This window comes from Eublepharis macularius, chromosome 2 (assembly GCF_028583425.1).
Source record: "Eublepharis macularius isolate TG4126 chromosome 2, MPM_Emac_v1.0, whole genome shotgun sequence".
Lineage (NCBI taxonomy): Eukaryota > Metazoa > Chordata > Lepidosauria > Squamata > Eublepharidae > Eublepharis > Eublepharis macularius.
The window spans coordinates 192,761,585-192,775,197 of record NC_072791.1 but is presented as its reverse complement, the minus strand read 5'-3'; the positions used below and the strand labels follow the sequence as shown (position 1 = coordinate 192,775,197).

Below are 13,613 nucleotides of genomic sequence, written 5' to 3'. Positions count from 1 at the left end.
CGAGTGTCTCGTGCCTTTAGAAGCTTTATGGCTGGTCTGCTCATGCGCAGATACCATGTGGGCCTGCACAGAAGACCACTTGAGGAACAACACTTATAGGTAAGCACAACCCTGTTTTTTTCTGCAATCTTTGGATTCAGTAGCACCTTAAAGAGCAATTAGATTTCCAGCTCTGAATTAGGCTGAAGGGTACATTTCAGAGGGCTGCTAGGGAAAATAGCATCCCCCTGTTGAATCTTCCCCTCTTCCCTTTTGTGTGTCATGGCATCATCACATGCCTTGCCCTGCCAGTGGATACTGCAGTCAGAGGCAGGAAAATGCTCCCTGTGATAAGGTCAGAAAAACAGTGAGGCAGATTTCGAGGTGGGGAGGAGAGCTTGAGGCAAAAAGGGGGTTGCCATTTTCACCAGCAGCTGTGCATCACTTGGAATGTGTACTTTCTCCTGGAGAATGATAGAACCCATTTGTCCATTCAGTGGTCTAAAAGACATAGAACCCTAATAAGTACTTTGACAAAAGTTTGCTTGTTAGATGTGTTAGGAGCCAGAGGACAATCAATATAGCTATCCTCTGCTGATGACTCAAGGTGAGCAATTTGACATTTAAACCAACACTCAGAATAAGTAATCTTTACATCTTCCTAAGTTCATGGAAAGAGTATGACCATTATTGAACTTTATCACATTTGTAAATCCAGAGAACTTAATTGTAAACAGTTCATTTTGGTGTAAGTTCAAGCACATACGTATGTGTACCTCAATATAGAATGTGGTAAAGTTTTGTCTTCTGCAAGGAGCTGATTTTGTTGTTGCTGGCTGGCTTTTTAGGTGAGAGTAAGATGTTTTGTTGGATAGATTTGTGTGGGTTACTTTTTAAAAACAAACATTAATTTGTCTAATTGCAAAGGAATTTTAAGAAATGATCAGCTGGTGATGAGTAAACCAGAGGAAGAGGAAACCAAACATTGTTCAAACTAACTGAGCTTTAGAATAATCTGATCAAAATTTACAAGAATTCTAGCCAAAATCCCTGGCATTTGGTTAGGCACACTTGCTGATCATCTGAGGCTATGAAAGGTTAATCGGGGAATATGTTTATGATTAATACCCTGGGAGAGAGAGAGACATTTTTTAGACAGCATTATTCATGAAATGCACACATTATTTCTGTAATATCATTTCTTCTTCCAGATATGTGCTAATCTTGATGCAGATAGGATCATGACTGTTAAAGACCATGCCTCGCAACTGATCAGTCAAGTGAAGGAACCCAAAAAAAAATTTGAGATTGCAGATGACAAACGGAAGGTATGTGCTACATAAAATCATTGAAGGGGGAGGTCTGTGACCTGCAGAGAGTGTTCTTGCCCACCGTGAGGGTACAAATTTTTTTCAGTTGGAAGTTTTTGTCTGTTCAAACATTCTTAAATGAGTATTTACACTTCAGAAACATGGTATGTAATAAGATATTATTGGTTCAAGAAGTTTGCAGTTCTGTGCGAAAGGTCCAGGCCGTGGCAACCTGCCTTCCATTTCTTCCACTGAAGCATCTGACTAACCCAGTGGTCCACCCTAAAATGTACATCATGAGTAGAACAGGTCTGAGACTGGAGCCGCTTGATGCTTTGTGGGAAGTTCTTTGAAGGTTCAGCTGGCCTTCTTTTTCCTCAATCACTTGGTTCACAGTCTGTGTAATACAGAAGCCTCACATGTCTCTCTCTCTCTCTCTCTCTCTCTCTCTCTCAAACAACTGTATCCTGTCTTTCTGTTTCCGGAACATGGTATTGGAACCACAGATATTGCTAAAAATGGTCTCTGGCTTCTAAATAGGGAAAGAAGTCAAAGCTTCTTTCAGTCACGAAATGACTTTTTAATTGTGATCAACTGTTAGTATTCTTAGGGAGGTCTTTGAGGAGCAACTGAGAGGTGGTAGCCTGAGATTTCAGTCCCTGTCTCCTCCTATTTCTGGTACAACTTGCCATAGATAGATGTTTTCTCCTCCCCCTTTGTATCGGAATTTTGGCCAGGAGCCTTAAAGTGCTAACTTCTAATTAGCTGAGGATTACAGCATTGATTCAACTGACCTGCAGGATTCTTGCATGTTGTTTGCTCAGTTTCATTGGTTGCATTTGTTGTTTTGCTATGAAGCAGAAGGTGCATTTTGCAAGGGACCACCACATGCTTATTTTCAGCAAGTTCCTCTAGATTGTATTTAAACCAGTGGGATTCTATGCCTTGTTGGAAAGAGTATCCAGCACATTGCTTTAATTGGATTTTCATGTGTTTCATTTTTAGGATCCATTCAGAGAAAAACTCATAAGCATAATGACAGAGATCCAGGCATATTGCAAGTTGAATCCAAACTTTGAGTTTGGATCTCAGACCTATGAACAGTGGATTATTCAAGAGGAGAAGAAAGGTAACTCTTCACATTAAATCTTTTAAAGGTGCTTCTTCTTTGGATGCCCAGGGCTCTTCCAGACCACTGTCAATTAATTTTGAGGGTGTATTTTTTTCTGACTAGCTGCTAAAGAAGAGGATCGCAAAGAACGTGTCTGTGCAGAGCATTTGAAGAAATACAATGACGCCTTGCAAATTAATGACACCATCCGAATGATGGATGCGTACAAACATCTCAAAAGCTTCTATCAGGAAGAAAGGAGCAAGAAGATGGCAGAGGATGAAGAAGAGGATGAAATAACAGCATCAAAACTAGACGAAACAGACACATTCCTTATAGATTTATTTTATGGTGAGCATGAGACTCTTGAGCAAATGGTTTTGAACATTGTAAAAATCTGTATTGACGAGGGTTGCAATCTAGCTATTCCTTTTGGTTAGGTCATGCCATAGGGCTGAGAGGTTACTTAGCAATATGTAGTTTGGAGATTATAGGTTATGCTTCCATAGTGATGATACCAGATAGTTATAATAATAATAATAATAACTGTGCGTATATCCCGCTCTTCTAGACGGATTAGTGCATCACCCATAGCGGTGAACAAGTTAGTATGATTATTGTCCCCACAATACAACTGGGGAGCTGGGGTTGAGAGGAGTGGCTTACCCAAGGCCACCTACTGAGCTCATGACAGTAGTGGGATTTGAACCAGTAGAGTGCTGATTCACAGCCAAACCACTTAACCACTTACTCATTGCTACTTCTGTTGCATTTCTTTCTGTAGCCTCATTGGTTATTGTGTCCCTTCCTTCGCTTGGAATATTAAGGGAAATCAGCTCCAAAGTCCTGTTATGTGAATTTCGGCTGTCCTTTCCCAAAACATAAACCTTAATTACAGCTACATATGTTAAAGCAATATACCTCCTTCTGGCTCCAAGAAACATCAGCAAACTTGCACAGCAATAAAAATAAAAACATGTTTTCGCCACCGCTTTCTTTGGTGGAATGAGGCATTCAGCAAGAAATAAAGAGATTTCCAGCATGCACATTGGTGTACTGGGCACTGCAGGGGATATGGTGAGCTGGAGAAAGAGGGTGACCCTAACAGTTGCTTTTCTTCTAACACCGTTAGTAGCTCTCGTGATCCAAACAGTCAAAAGCTTTGCTGTAATATATAAAACGTGGGATGATTTGCTTCTGAAATTTGCTGGTATGCTCCATTAACTATCATAAATTTCCATCATAAACCTGTCTCCTTGGCTTTATTAAATACACCATACAATGCACGTAACTAAATAGACTATTTAGAAATAGATCAAAACCAGTGTGGTATGGTGGCTACAGTGTTGGGCTTTAATTGGGGAGATCTCGGTTCAAATCGCTGCTAGCCATGAAGCTCACTGGGCACCTTGAGTATGTTACTGGGTTAGATCCAAAATACTGAGTGACTCTACTTGGAGAAGAGCTCTTTTCCACCCTCTTCCTTTCTTCACTCCCACCCAGTCCCTGGACTCTCCTATAACCAGCTAACTGGGAATCAGTGGATGGAGGGGAGACCCTTGGAAACAAAGTGATGTTCAACATACGAATGTACAATGGGAATTAGAATCGGCAGGGGGGAAATACCTTGTAAACAGGATAAGAATTATATCCCAATTAATATAATTCTTCTTATTACTTCAAATTCTTCCCACCGTTTAAAATTTGAGATTTATTTTTATCTGTTATTTTAAAAGCCAAAGAAAAGGAGTTGAAAGAGCTAGCTTCTAAGGAACAGTTTGAAAACAAAAAGCTGACAAAGTTGCGTGAAACTTTGCTGCATGAGTTCACAAAGGAGCCTGTGGCTAAGCCTAGAGGAATCATTTTCACAAAGACTCGGCAGAGTGCCTATGCCCTCTATCAGTGGATTAAAGAGAACTCAAAGTTCGAAGAAGTTGGAGTGAAAGCTCATTACCTTATCGGAGCCGGACACAATAGTGAATTTAAGCCTATGACTCAGGTAAAGAACGAAGCGTAAAACGTTATACCAGATTTTTCCGCCAGGGAGAAGACTTCTTAATCGGTCAGAGGAAGAATACTAGCCCATCTCAACTCTGCCACTGATTCTGTGAGCATGTGAGACTAAGCGCCCCAAAAGAAGGTCTAACAGAAATCAAAGAAAGTATTATTCTAGGAGAAATTATTTAAAGACGAATAACTTTTTTTGGTCTCAAGAGAACAAAGAAACGTTTTAATTTGGCAGAAGGTGTAACATAGACACCAACTGCTAATACTGTAGGGATATGCAATGTCTTTTGAATGCATATAAAATTCCTTCTACTATGAACAAACTCTGAACTCTCTTTTTCTCTCCCTATTACAACTGCTAGTGAGATTTGCATTGATTTCAATGCATACTGTAAAGATAATAATAAGAAGCAGAACAGACCTATTTTGAGTCACATGAGTTATGAAATTAGACTACTGAAGCAAAAGGAACAAGAAAAAAATTACTGACTTTTAGTTTTGTTATCTTAATTGACTGCTTTAAACCATTTGGATAGTTTCATATGGATAGCTGTGTTGCTTTGTGCAAAATTCAAGTCCAGTAGCCCAACTACTGGACCCAAATCTTGCTCTTAAATCATTTGGAAACATAGTTTATTAATTTAACAGTTTGTAGAAGACCTCAGACACAATCCAATGGAACTGTTTGCCTGCTGAAATTAACAGGAATTGCACAACTAAACATAGACTGCCTTCTTGGCACTCTAAATCTCAAATCTGTATGATTTACATACTACATAGACAGGATCAATACAGAGTCTGGGCTCTCAGACAGTACAATGCATCACTCCATCAGACAGATCAAGATGGGTAGCCATGTTAGTCTGTCTGTAGCAGTAGGAAAGAGCAAGAGTCCAGTAGCACCTATAAGATTAACAAAATTTGTGGTAGGGTATGAGTTTTTGTGACCCACAGCTCACTTCTTCAGATACCCATCAGACATGAGTATGGCAGACCAATGGGGAAAATTAGTTTGTTGTCTTTTCCCCCTTCCCCTGAGGTAACCAAATACAGCTTTAATAAGGCTATCTGTTACTTTTTCAGTTATGAACAACTCAGTAAAGCCGAAAGAATCATTTTGATTGTTGGAATGCATGTTTGTTCAGTTAGTAAATCTCTGACCATTACTATGTTGGTACAGAATGAACAAAAGGACGTGATTGAAAAATTCCGCAATGGAAAAGTTAACCTACTCATTGCTACTACCGTGGCAGAAGAAGGCCTGGATATCAAGGAATGTAACATCGTTATACGCTATGGCCTTGTTACCAATGAAATAGCTATGATGCAGGTATGTTATATTGAACTCCTAGGAGTCCCCCCACCCAACCTGTAATTTATCTTCTGTGAATTTAAAAGCCATCTGGTGGTGGAGAAATGAATTAACTGTTTTAAGAATCCATGACTGTAAATGATTAACCACAACAGCATTTTGTGTGAAGCACATTTTATCTGCTACCAAAGGACCACCAAAGTGATAAGGGTTGGAGCACCTCCCCTGTAAGAAAAGTCCAGAGACTTTGGGCTGATGGACTTTTTAAGTTAAGAGAAAAGATAGGTTTATAAAATCATGTGTTATGTGGAGAAAATACTAGAAATTGGGGGACACCAAATGAAATCAATTAGAAGTGTATTCAGGGCCAAAAAAAAAAATTCTTCAGCTACGTGATTTATACCACTTGTGGTATATGATTTATACCATTGTGGGAAATAGGATGCTGATGGAATTTTTTTTAAACTTTATTTTTCAGTTTTTTTAATCACACAACAAATGCAACTTCCTTTCAACATCAAGTCTAACATTTACAATAAAAGATGTTATTTATGATTTTAGTTTCTTTGGAGACTTTGAAAGGTAAAGTTCTCTGTTGTGCTATGTTGGACTTTATTTAATTAATTGGAGAAGATTTGGTTGGTGAATCAATTCATCATCTTGAGCAGTGTTATCAGGTAGTTTATTAATAAATGAATAAATGATATAGTTATATTTCTAGTTGTACATTATTGGTGGTGATGGATTCAAAAAACAGGTACCATTTCTCTGTGAAATCAGTTGGTTTGGGGTAAGCCTCAGCTTTAATAAGGCTATCTGTTACTTTTTCAATTATGAAATGTTCCCATATTTTATTGGACCCGTTTGTTAATGTGGGAGTTTTTTGTGATTTCCAGAGGGGTTTTTTTGATGAAGTTACATTTTCACCAGCAGTGGGCGTAGGAGCTGATGAATTTTTTAATCTAATCCATCATTTCTCTTTGTGCATGAGTTAAAAAAAAACAACATGTTTCTTTGTATATCCATATGCATTCTATATTTATTCATATTACTGTTGCCTCATGTCTATCCCAGGCACGTGGAAGAGCTCGAGCTGATGAAAGTACCTATGTACTTGTGGCATCGGATGGATCTGGAGCTGTTGAGCGTGAAAATGTGAATATTTTTCGTGAGAAAATGATGTATAAAGCAATTAAACGTGTCCAGGAGATGCCCCAAGAAGAATATTCTCGTAAGGTACTGTCCATAACTTAATCAGGACCAATTCAGCTCATTCGTTCTGTAGCAGTCCAAAACCAAGACTGGTTGTAATACCTTTTTATTAGGATCCCTCAAAATATCACAAAACAGTGAAGCTTTTGAGATTCCCAAAAGTTTGGATGTTCAGTTCAATTTGGGGGGGGGGAGTGTGAGTGAGTGTGTGTGCACGCGCAAGTGCACACAGACATATCTCACCTTTCCACGTGGTTCAAGGTGGCTTACAATAATGCTTTAAAAAAATCCAATTTAAAACCAGACAAGGGAGGTTAAGACTCTGGAACATACGTTTTTCTTATGTCTGTATTATAAGTTGGCATGCAATAAGTTATTCCGCGGAAATCTAGACCTCTCCAAAAAAGCTAAACTGAAGTTTCTTTTATCTGATAAAGATGCAAAGATCACGTATCAAGTAGTCAGCTTTTGCCTGGCAATACTCAGAATAAGAAAATCTTAAGATACCTAGATACCAAATCCGATTTTAAACTGTTTTTAAACTTTTATGTAGTGTTTCAAATATGTGTTTATTTTTGTATGTTTGGTCTAAGGACCGTAATAATAATAAACAAACAAACCAAGATAAAATAACAGACCCCTCTATAGCATGATGCTTCATGACACAGAGAGAAATATCTCCAAGACTACTGTTGAAATCTTAAAATGGAAAGCAGCATGTGTGGCAGAGTCACCGTGAAATCCTGTGCATAATTATTCTAGTCACATTGATTCAAATAGACTTAGGTTAGCGTTACTCTACGTAGGCTTGTATTGTCAGTTGAATTAGTTGGTGAGATTTCAAGATTCATCAAAGGCAACTGGAGCAGAGAAACAAAAAAATTAGAATCTTAATACTAATCTGCAGATATATTAATAAAAAGACTTTTGTTCTGCGGCTTACAAGGGATCCACCCCCACCCCCATCGAGCGACTGGCCATGTGTTGCTTCCCTATCCACATGCTCCGTTTGATGTGAAAATCGGGACTTGCACACCAATTTCACTTTATACGTGAACATAGTCTGGCCATGAGAAAAACGGCTGCTGCAAATGCATCCATACATCTTAGAACCCACTTAAAAATAAATGTGTTACTGAAGTTTTATTTGACAGTCTGAATTATTTCTTCCCTTGTAAGCAAAAAAACCTACCAACACAGTATGCTACTTAAAATGTCAAACTATAAACCAAAGCATACCAAGTAAACAAATGTAACGTAGATGATCTGCAATCTGGTTTAGTAGCTGATAGGCAGAAACATAGAAGCACTATCTTGAAGTTAATGTTTTTTTAAAAAAAATAACCAGTAAGAGTTTTCATACTTGAAGAATTTGAAGTTTGGTTTGAGATCACCTCAAAAATCACAAAATTTGTCTATTTCATAACTGGATTACAACTTTTTGTGTATTTGTTACATTGTTAGATCCTAGGCTTTCAGCTGCAAAGTAAAATGGAAGTCAAAATGAAGGCGAAGAAAGAGCAGCGTAAAACATACAAGCAAAACCCATCTTTGATCAAGTTCCTCTGCAAAAATTGCCACAAGCAAATATGTTCAGGAGAAGACATACAAGTTATTGAAAAGATGCATCATGTCAATGCCAAAAACGAATTCCAGTAAGTGGGGTTTTCTGGCATGTTTTCTCTGGAGTTTGTGCTACCACCAGTATAGCCAGTATAGTCCCTCCCCCTCCCATTGGCTGAAAAAAAGTGGCAGGGTGGGACGTTTGAAACTCTTGTTATTTGCAAATGCAAACAGCTAGAAAAGTGCTGTGGGCCAGCTGCTGCTGCTTTGCCCGAAGCTTCCCAAAGCGATACAAATCGCTTCGGAAAGCTTTGCTTCGGGATTCCCAAATCGGCTCAGCAATGCTGGGGCCAATTCGAGAATCCCAAATCTTTCCATATCGGGCCTGATTCAGGTTAAAAATCCAAATCTGAAACCTGAAGCGCACGTCCCTATTGTCTACTGTGACTTGCAGCAGTTCTCAGGATGTCAGGCAAAGAAATGTCTTTTCTCATACTTCTTGCATTTATCTGGACATACCAGATATTGAACCCGAGGCATTCTGCATAACTGTGAATATCTTGGGGTTTCATCTAGCTGTGCCCTGAAAACCTGAGTGCAATCAGAGTTCTTGAACACAGGTATACAGTTGTGTGACATCTGCAGTAAACCCAGTATAATGTACCAGTTGTGCTTACTGGCTAAAATTTGGAGCTTCCAGAGATTCTGTTACTGTAGAACACGAGCAGTACAGTCCTATGCCCTGAATTGGTTCCTGCCAAGGAAAAGAATCAGTTCACCAAGTAATATTTTTCTCTGTTGCAAAAACAAATTCTTATCTCTCTAACTTTTTTAGGGAGCTTTATGATGTAAGAGAAAACAGGACTCTGCAAGCAAAAGAAGTCGATTATCAAATAAATGGAGAAATTATCTGCAAAGACTGTGGACAAGTAAGTATATTACAAGTTGGTTTGTTTGGGGTGTCTTTCTTATCAGTGCATACTCAATATAGAATATGATTTTACTGAATTGTTTTCCTTTTTCTTTTTTCAGGCTTGGGGTACTATGATGGTGCACCGAGGTCTAGATCTGCCGTGCTTAAAAATAACGAAGTTTGTAGTTGTATTCAAAGACAAGAAAACTGTTTCAAACCAAATATTCAAAAGATGGGGCGAGCTGCCTATTAGATTTCCAGATTTCAATTATGCAGAACACTGTGTATCTAGTGATGAAGATTAAGAATGCCAGAGGCATGACCTCACAAACGGAGGTCACAGTGCTTCTCAGTATGAAGTATAAAGGCAAATTCACACGTGTACATTTATGACTCTGCAACTGCAGCATCAAGTGATGGCATATGTGAATGGCAAGACCTCTTGTCTTACTTCAAAGAAGTCCCTTTGAATGGAAGCAGTCTGCATGTAACAGCTACAAGCTATTAAGAAAGAAATCAGTGGCAGAAAAATTGGATGATGAATATCACTGTGTGAATCAGCATGGTATTTCTGAAGTCAGGGAGTCAATGGATGCATTCCAAGTATTGGGTGAGATTGTTCTTTTAGGACCATTAGGATTTAGGATCTTTTAGGATTGTTCTTTTAGGAGGTTGTTCTTTGTTCCATCATCTCAGTAGGACAAAAAAAAAGACGAGCAAAATTAGACCCATGCAAAATCGTTATAAAAACGTCCTGTCAGTAAACAGCAGGAAGCATTAAGTTAGCTTATTTTGTTACTCCGTGTTTTCAAATTCTTGAGAAGTTAAATTAAAAGAAAATGGCATTTCTATTGTATTAATTTTTGACCAGATTTACACATACGCGCACACACGGTAAAATATATTTATATGGTCTGAATATATTATGGCACATTACAATGTTACGTAGTTCATCTAGATAAATTTCTTACTGGATAACTTGTAGTTCAATGTCTGTCAATAAAAAAACAGGAAAAATATGTCTTTGTTGCCTTTTTAAAATTTGTTTGGATAATTCCTAAATGCAGAGGATGCATTCTCAAAAACAAAATGGAAGTTAATGTTTGATAAATGCTTGCTTTTGTCCTGCGATGGATCCTTGTGGCCCTCCATTCCTGGGCATCTGCAACAATTAAGCATGTTCTTAAGTTTCAGGTGAGTAGCCGTGTTAGTCTGTAGTAGAAAAGCAAGATTTGGGTCCAGTAGCACCTTAAAAGACCCGCTAAGTTTCCAGGGTATGAGTTTTCAAGATTCAGAACTCCCTTCATCAAATACCTGCGTGCTCTTAACACTCTCATAAGGAAAACAGTTGCACAAATACTTTGGGACTTTTATGTTTATGCATCAAATTACAGTCCAAAACAGTTTACACCCTAATCCACTGACGTCAGTAGACTTAAAAGGCATATAATTGTTTAGGATTGCACTCTTAATTGGGCAATTGCAGCCAATGCGTCACATGGGCAACTGCCCTGGGCCCTTCCCATAGGAAGCCCAGCCACCCACAACCCCACTCCCCAAAGTAGGGGGAAGGAAGAAGGGGATCCTGCTGCCACTTGTAGCTACCCCATCTGGGACTTAGGTAGAGGGTTTCCAGCTCATCTCTTATGAGATAGCTGCCTCTTGCTTGACCCCAGTGAGTGAGGGTCGACATTGATTTTAGGGCTGTGTCCTAGACTTTTGCCCAGGGCCCAGAATCACTAAGACTGGTCCTGATGGTAATCATCACAAACAGTGACATGCAGAAGGTACCCACAATGTCTCAACTCTGCCTTTCTCTTCTATCACTTTTTCAAATTCTGAAGGGAAAAAAAGATTATTTTACTCGGCTACAGTCATCAGCTATGATTCAGAGACATCTTCTAGGGAAATCCATGTGCTTCACAGGGCTTTTTTTTAATCTGTAAAGACCACACCTGTCACATAAACCCCCATAATAAAATGATTATGTGGATTTTGTTTTTAGATTGCAACTACTGGCAGTCCTTTTTTAGTAATGCCAAAGTTAGCTGTCAATGTTCAGGGTTCTTCAGAAGGAGGAAAATAATCTGGGATAGGACTGCTTATGGGTTTTCTCACCCTTTCTCACTAGGCAATATGTTATACAATGGGTTTTTTTCTTTTTCTAAACACCAAATAAGGGGAAGTTTATTAGCTGGAAATTTCACCAGACTCATTAACCAGGAAATCAATGCTGTGGTTAGGCAGCTTCTGCTTGCAATGCACAGAACCTGGTTTTCCTGAACTCAAACCTGGAAAGGGATTAATACACCTGTCAAGTATAAGAGTGTTTCTACAATGCAGAAATCCATTAGGGTAGACCTACACACATCTATAGTTTCAGTGAAACTACCTCTGTTAAGCAGACATGCGCAGAGTGGTAAGCAGCAGTACTGCAGCCCAAGCTCTGCTCATCATGACCATCACAACAGGCAGAAGCCAGGTTCAGATAGCCGGCTCAAGGTTGACTCCGCCTTCCATCCTTCCAAGGTCAGTAAAATGAGTATCCAGTTTCCTGGGGGGTAAATTGTAGATGACTGGGGGCTTCCTTACTAATCTCCATCCCATATGACTTGTCTATGCAGATCCTGTGATCCCTGCTCCACTTTTTGGTGCTTAAAGAGGACCTTTTTCTTTCTCAGCAGAAAAGCTGTTTGGACCCATCCTCTGTCGACTGAACTTCTTAATGATTTCTTACAATTATGTGCCTTCTGTGTGGGGAAAAGACATTTTTGGAGCAAACCAATACATATTTTCCTTATATTATTCTCACATTTTTCTCCTGACAAGTGTTCCTTTTCACTCCTGGAAAGATGAATCCTGGAACTGTGGACAAAAAGCTTCACACAAGTAATGTTCCTCTGATAAACGTGGAGGGGGGCATTTTGCTTTCTTCCTTGCTCCCCCCCCCCGACCCATCTTTCTGGGGGTTAAAAATGACTGCTGGAGGGAGAGGATCATGGCAAAACCCCACATCTGCTTGTGTCTTCTGCTAATGGTTGGCTTAGCTAGTAATTTCATTTTCCTACATTGATACCGGACCTGAGACACATCAGTATGGTTAGCCTTTCCCTCAGTTTTCCTAGAAATATCTGGGTGGTTTATCATTTAGCTTGTCTCCAACATTTGATGTTGTGAACATATGAATTATAATCAAAGCAGAGGACAACAATGGAATAACTGAGGAAGGGAAGCACCTAAATTTATCATGAATTGCCAGGCTACCAAACTGGTATGGATAGTGAATTGGTAGATTGGAAACAAGATGTTGGTGCCAAATTGATTATCGCTAAATGGTAGATTGGAAACAAGATGTTGGTGCCAAATTGATTATCGCTAAATGGCCAAATTGATTATGGCTAAATGGCATTACAATAATTAGTATGGACAGGTGTGTACTATTTTATGACAAATTAGTGTTAATGCATTATTGAACATAATACTACAGTTGTAAACTAGCTCCTATATCTCATATCTTCTATAGTAAAAGGCACTTGTTTTAATCTAGACCAACATCCTGTAAATACTCATCAGTGAGAAATATATAAATTATAAATCTACAGAGTTTTTTCATTAATATCTCTTATTAAAACAATATTCAGATTACTCTAGAACAATGATGGCGAACCTTTTTGAGCCCGAGTGCCCAAACTGCAACACAAAACCAACTTATTTATTTCAAAGTGTCAACATGGCAATTAAACCTGAATACTGAGGTTTTAGTTAAGAAAAAACAACTCATACAGTTGTCCGAACTAATTAACCTCTCTCTCTCTCTCTCTCTCGCTCGCTCACTCACTCAGGGGCCACGAATGAAAGTAAAGCAAGTTAAATCAAAGCAGTTTGCCCTTCTTTACACCAGCAGCCCGGCTTGCAAGCACTCACTCAAGAGCCACGACAAAGTAAAGCAAGTTAAAGCAGCTTACTCTTCTTTAGAAAGCCAGCCCCAGCAGCCTCGCTGCTGCCTGTGCTTTCTTCTGCTAAAGAGACGGGCAGCAGGGAGGCAGCCTTGAGGAAAAGGAATCACGTGGGCAGGGCCAAACTCCATGTGATCTCTGCTCAGAGCTACTGGAACACCGTTCCAGGTGTTCCCCCGCCAAATGAGCCCTGGACCTAGCGATCGGCGACTTGGCTCGTGGTGCCCACAGAGAAGGCTCTGCGTGCCAG

General features: G+C 39.3%; 1 protein-coding gene across 1 annotated transcript in view; it reads left to right on the top strand.

Annotated features, from left to right (window-relative positions):
* Window positions 1–10,415, top strand: part of IFIH1 (interferon induced with helicase C domain 1) — a 41,451-nt gene extending 31,036 nt beyond the window's left edge. Inside the window, exons 7-15 of the mRNA XM_054972608.1 lie at window positions 1,191–1,307; window positions 2,295–2,418; window positions 2,524–2,751; window positions 4,137–4,399; window positions 5,588–5,737; window positions 6,794–6,955; window positions 8,396–8,586; window positions 9,330–9,423; window positions 9,527–10,415. Coding sequence (XP_054828583.1) covers window positions 1,191–1,307; window positions 2,295–2,418; window positions 2,524–2,751; window positions 4,137–4,399; window positions 5,588–5,737; window positions 6,794–6,955; window positions 8,396–8,586; window positions 9,330–9,423; window positions 9,527–9,712 — 1,515 coding nt within the window. The 3' untranslated portion in view covers window positions 9,713–10,415. The remainder of the gene's footprint in view (window positions 1–1,190; window positions 1,308–2,294; window positions 2,419–2,523; window positions 2,752–4,136; window positions 4,400–5,587; window positions 5,738–6,793; window positions 6,956–8,395; window positions 8,587–9,329; window positions 9,424–9,526) is intronic.
* Window positions 10,416–13,613: the final 3,198 nt, after the last annotated feature.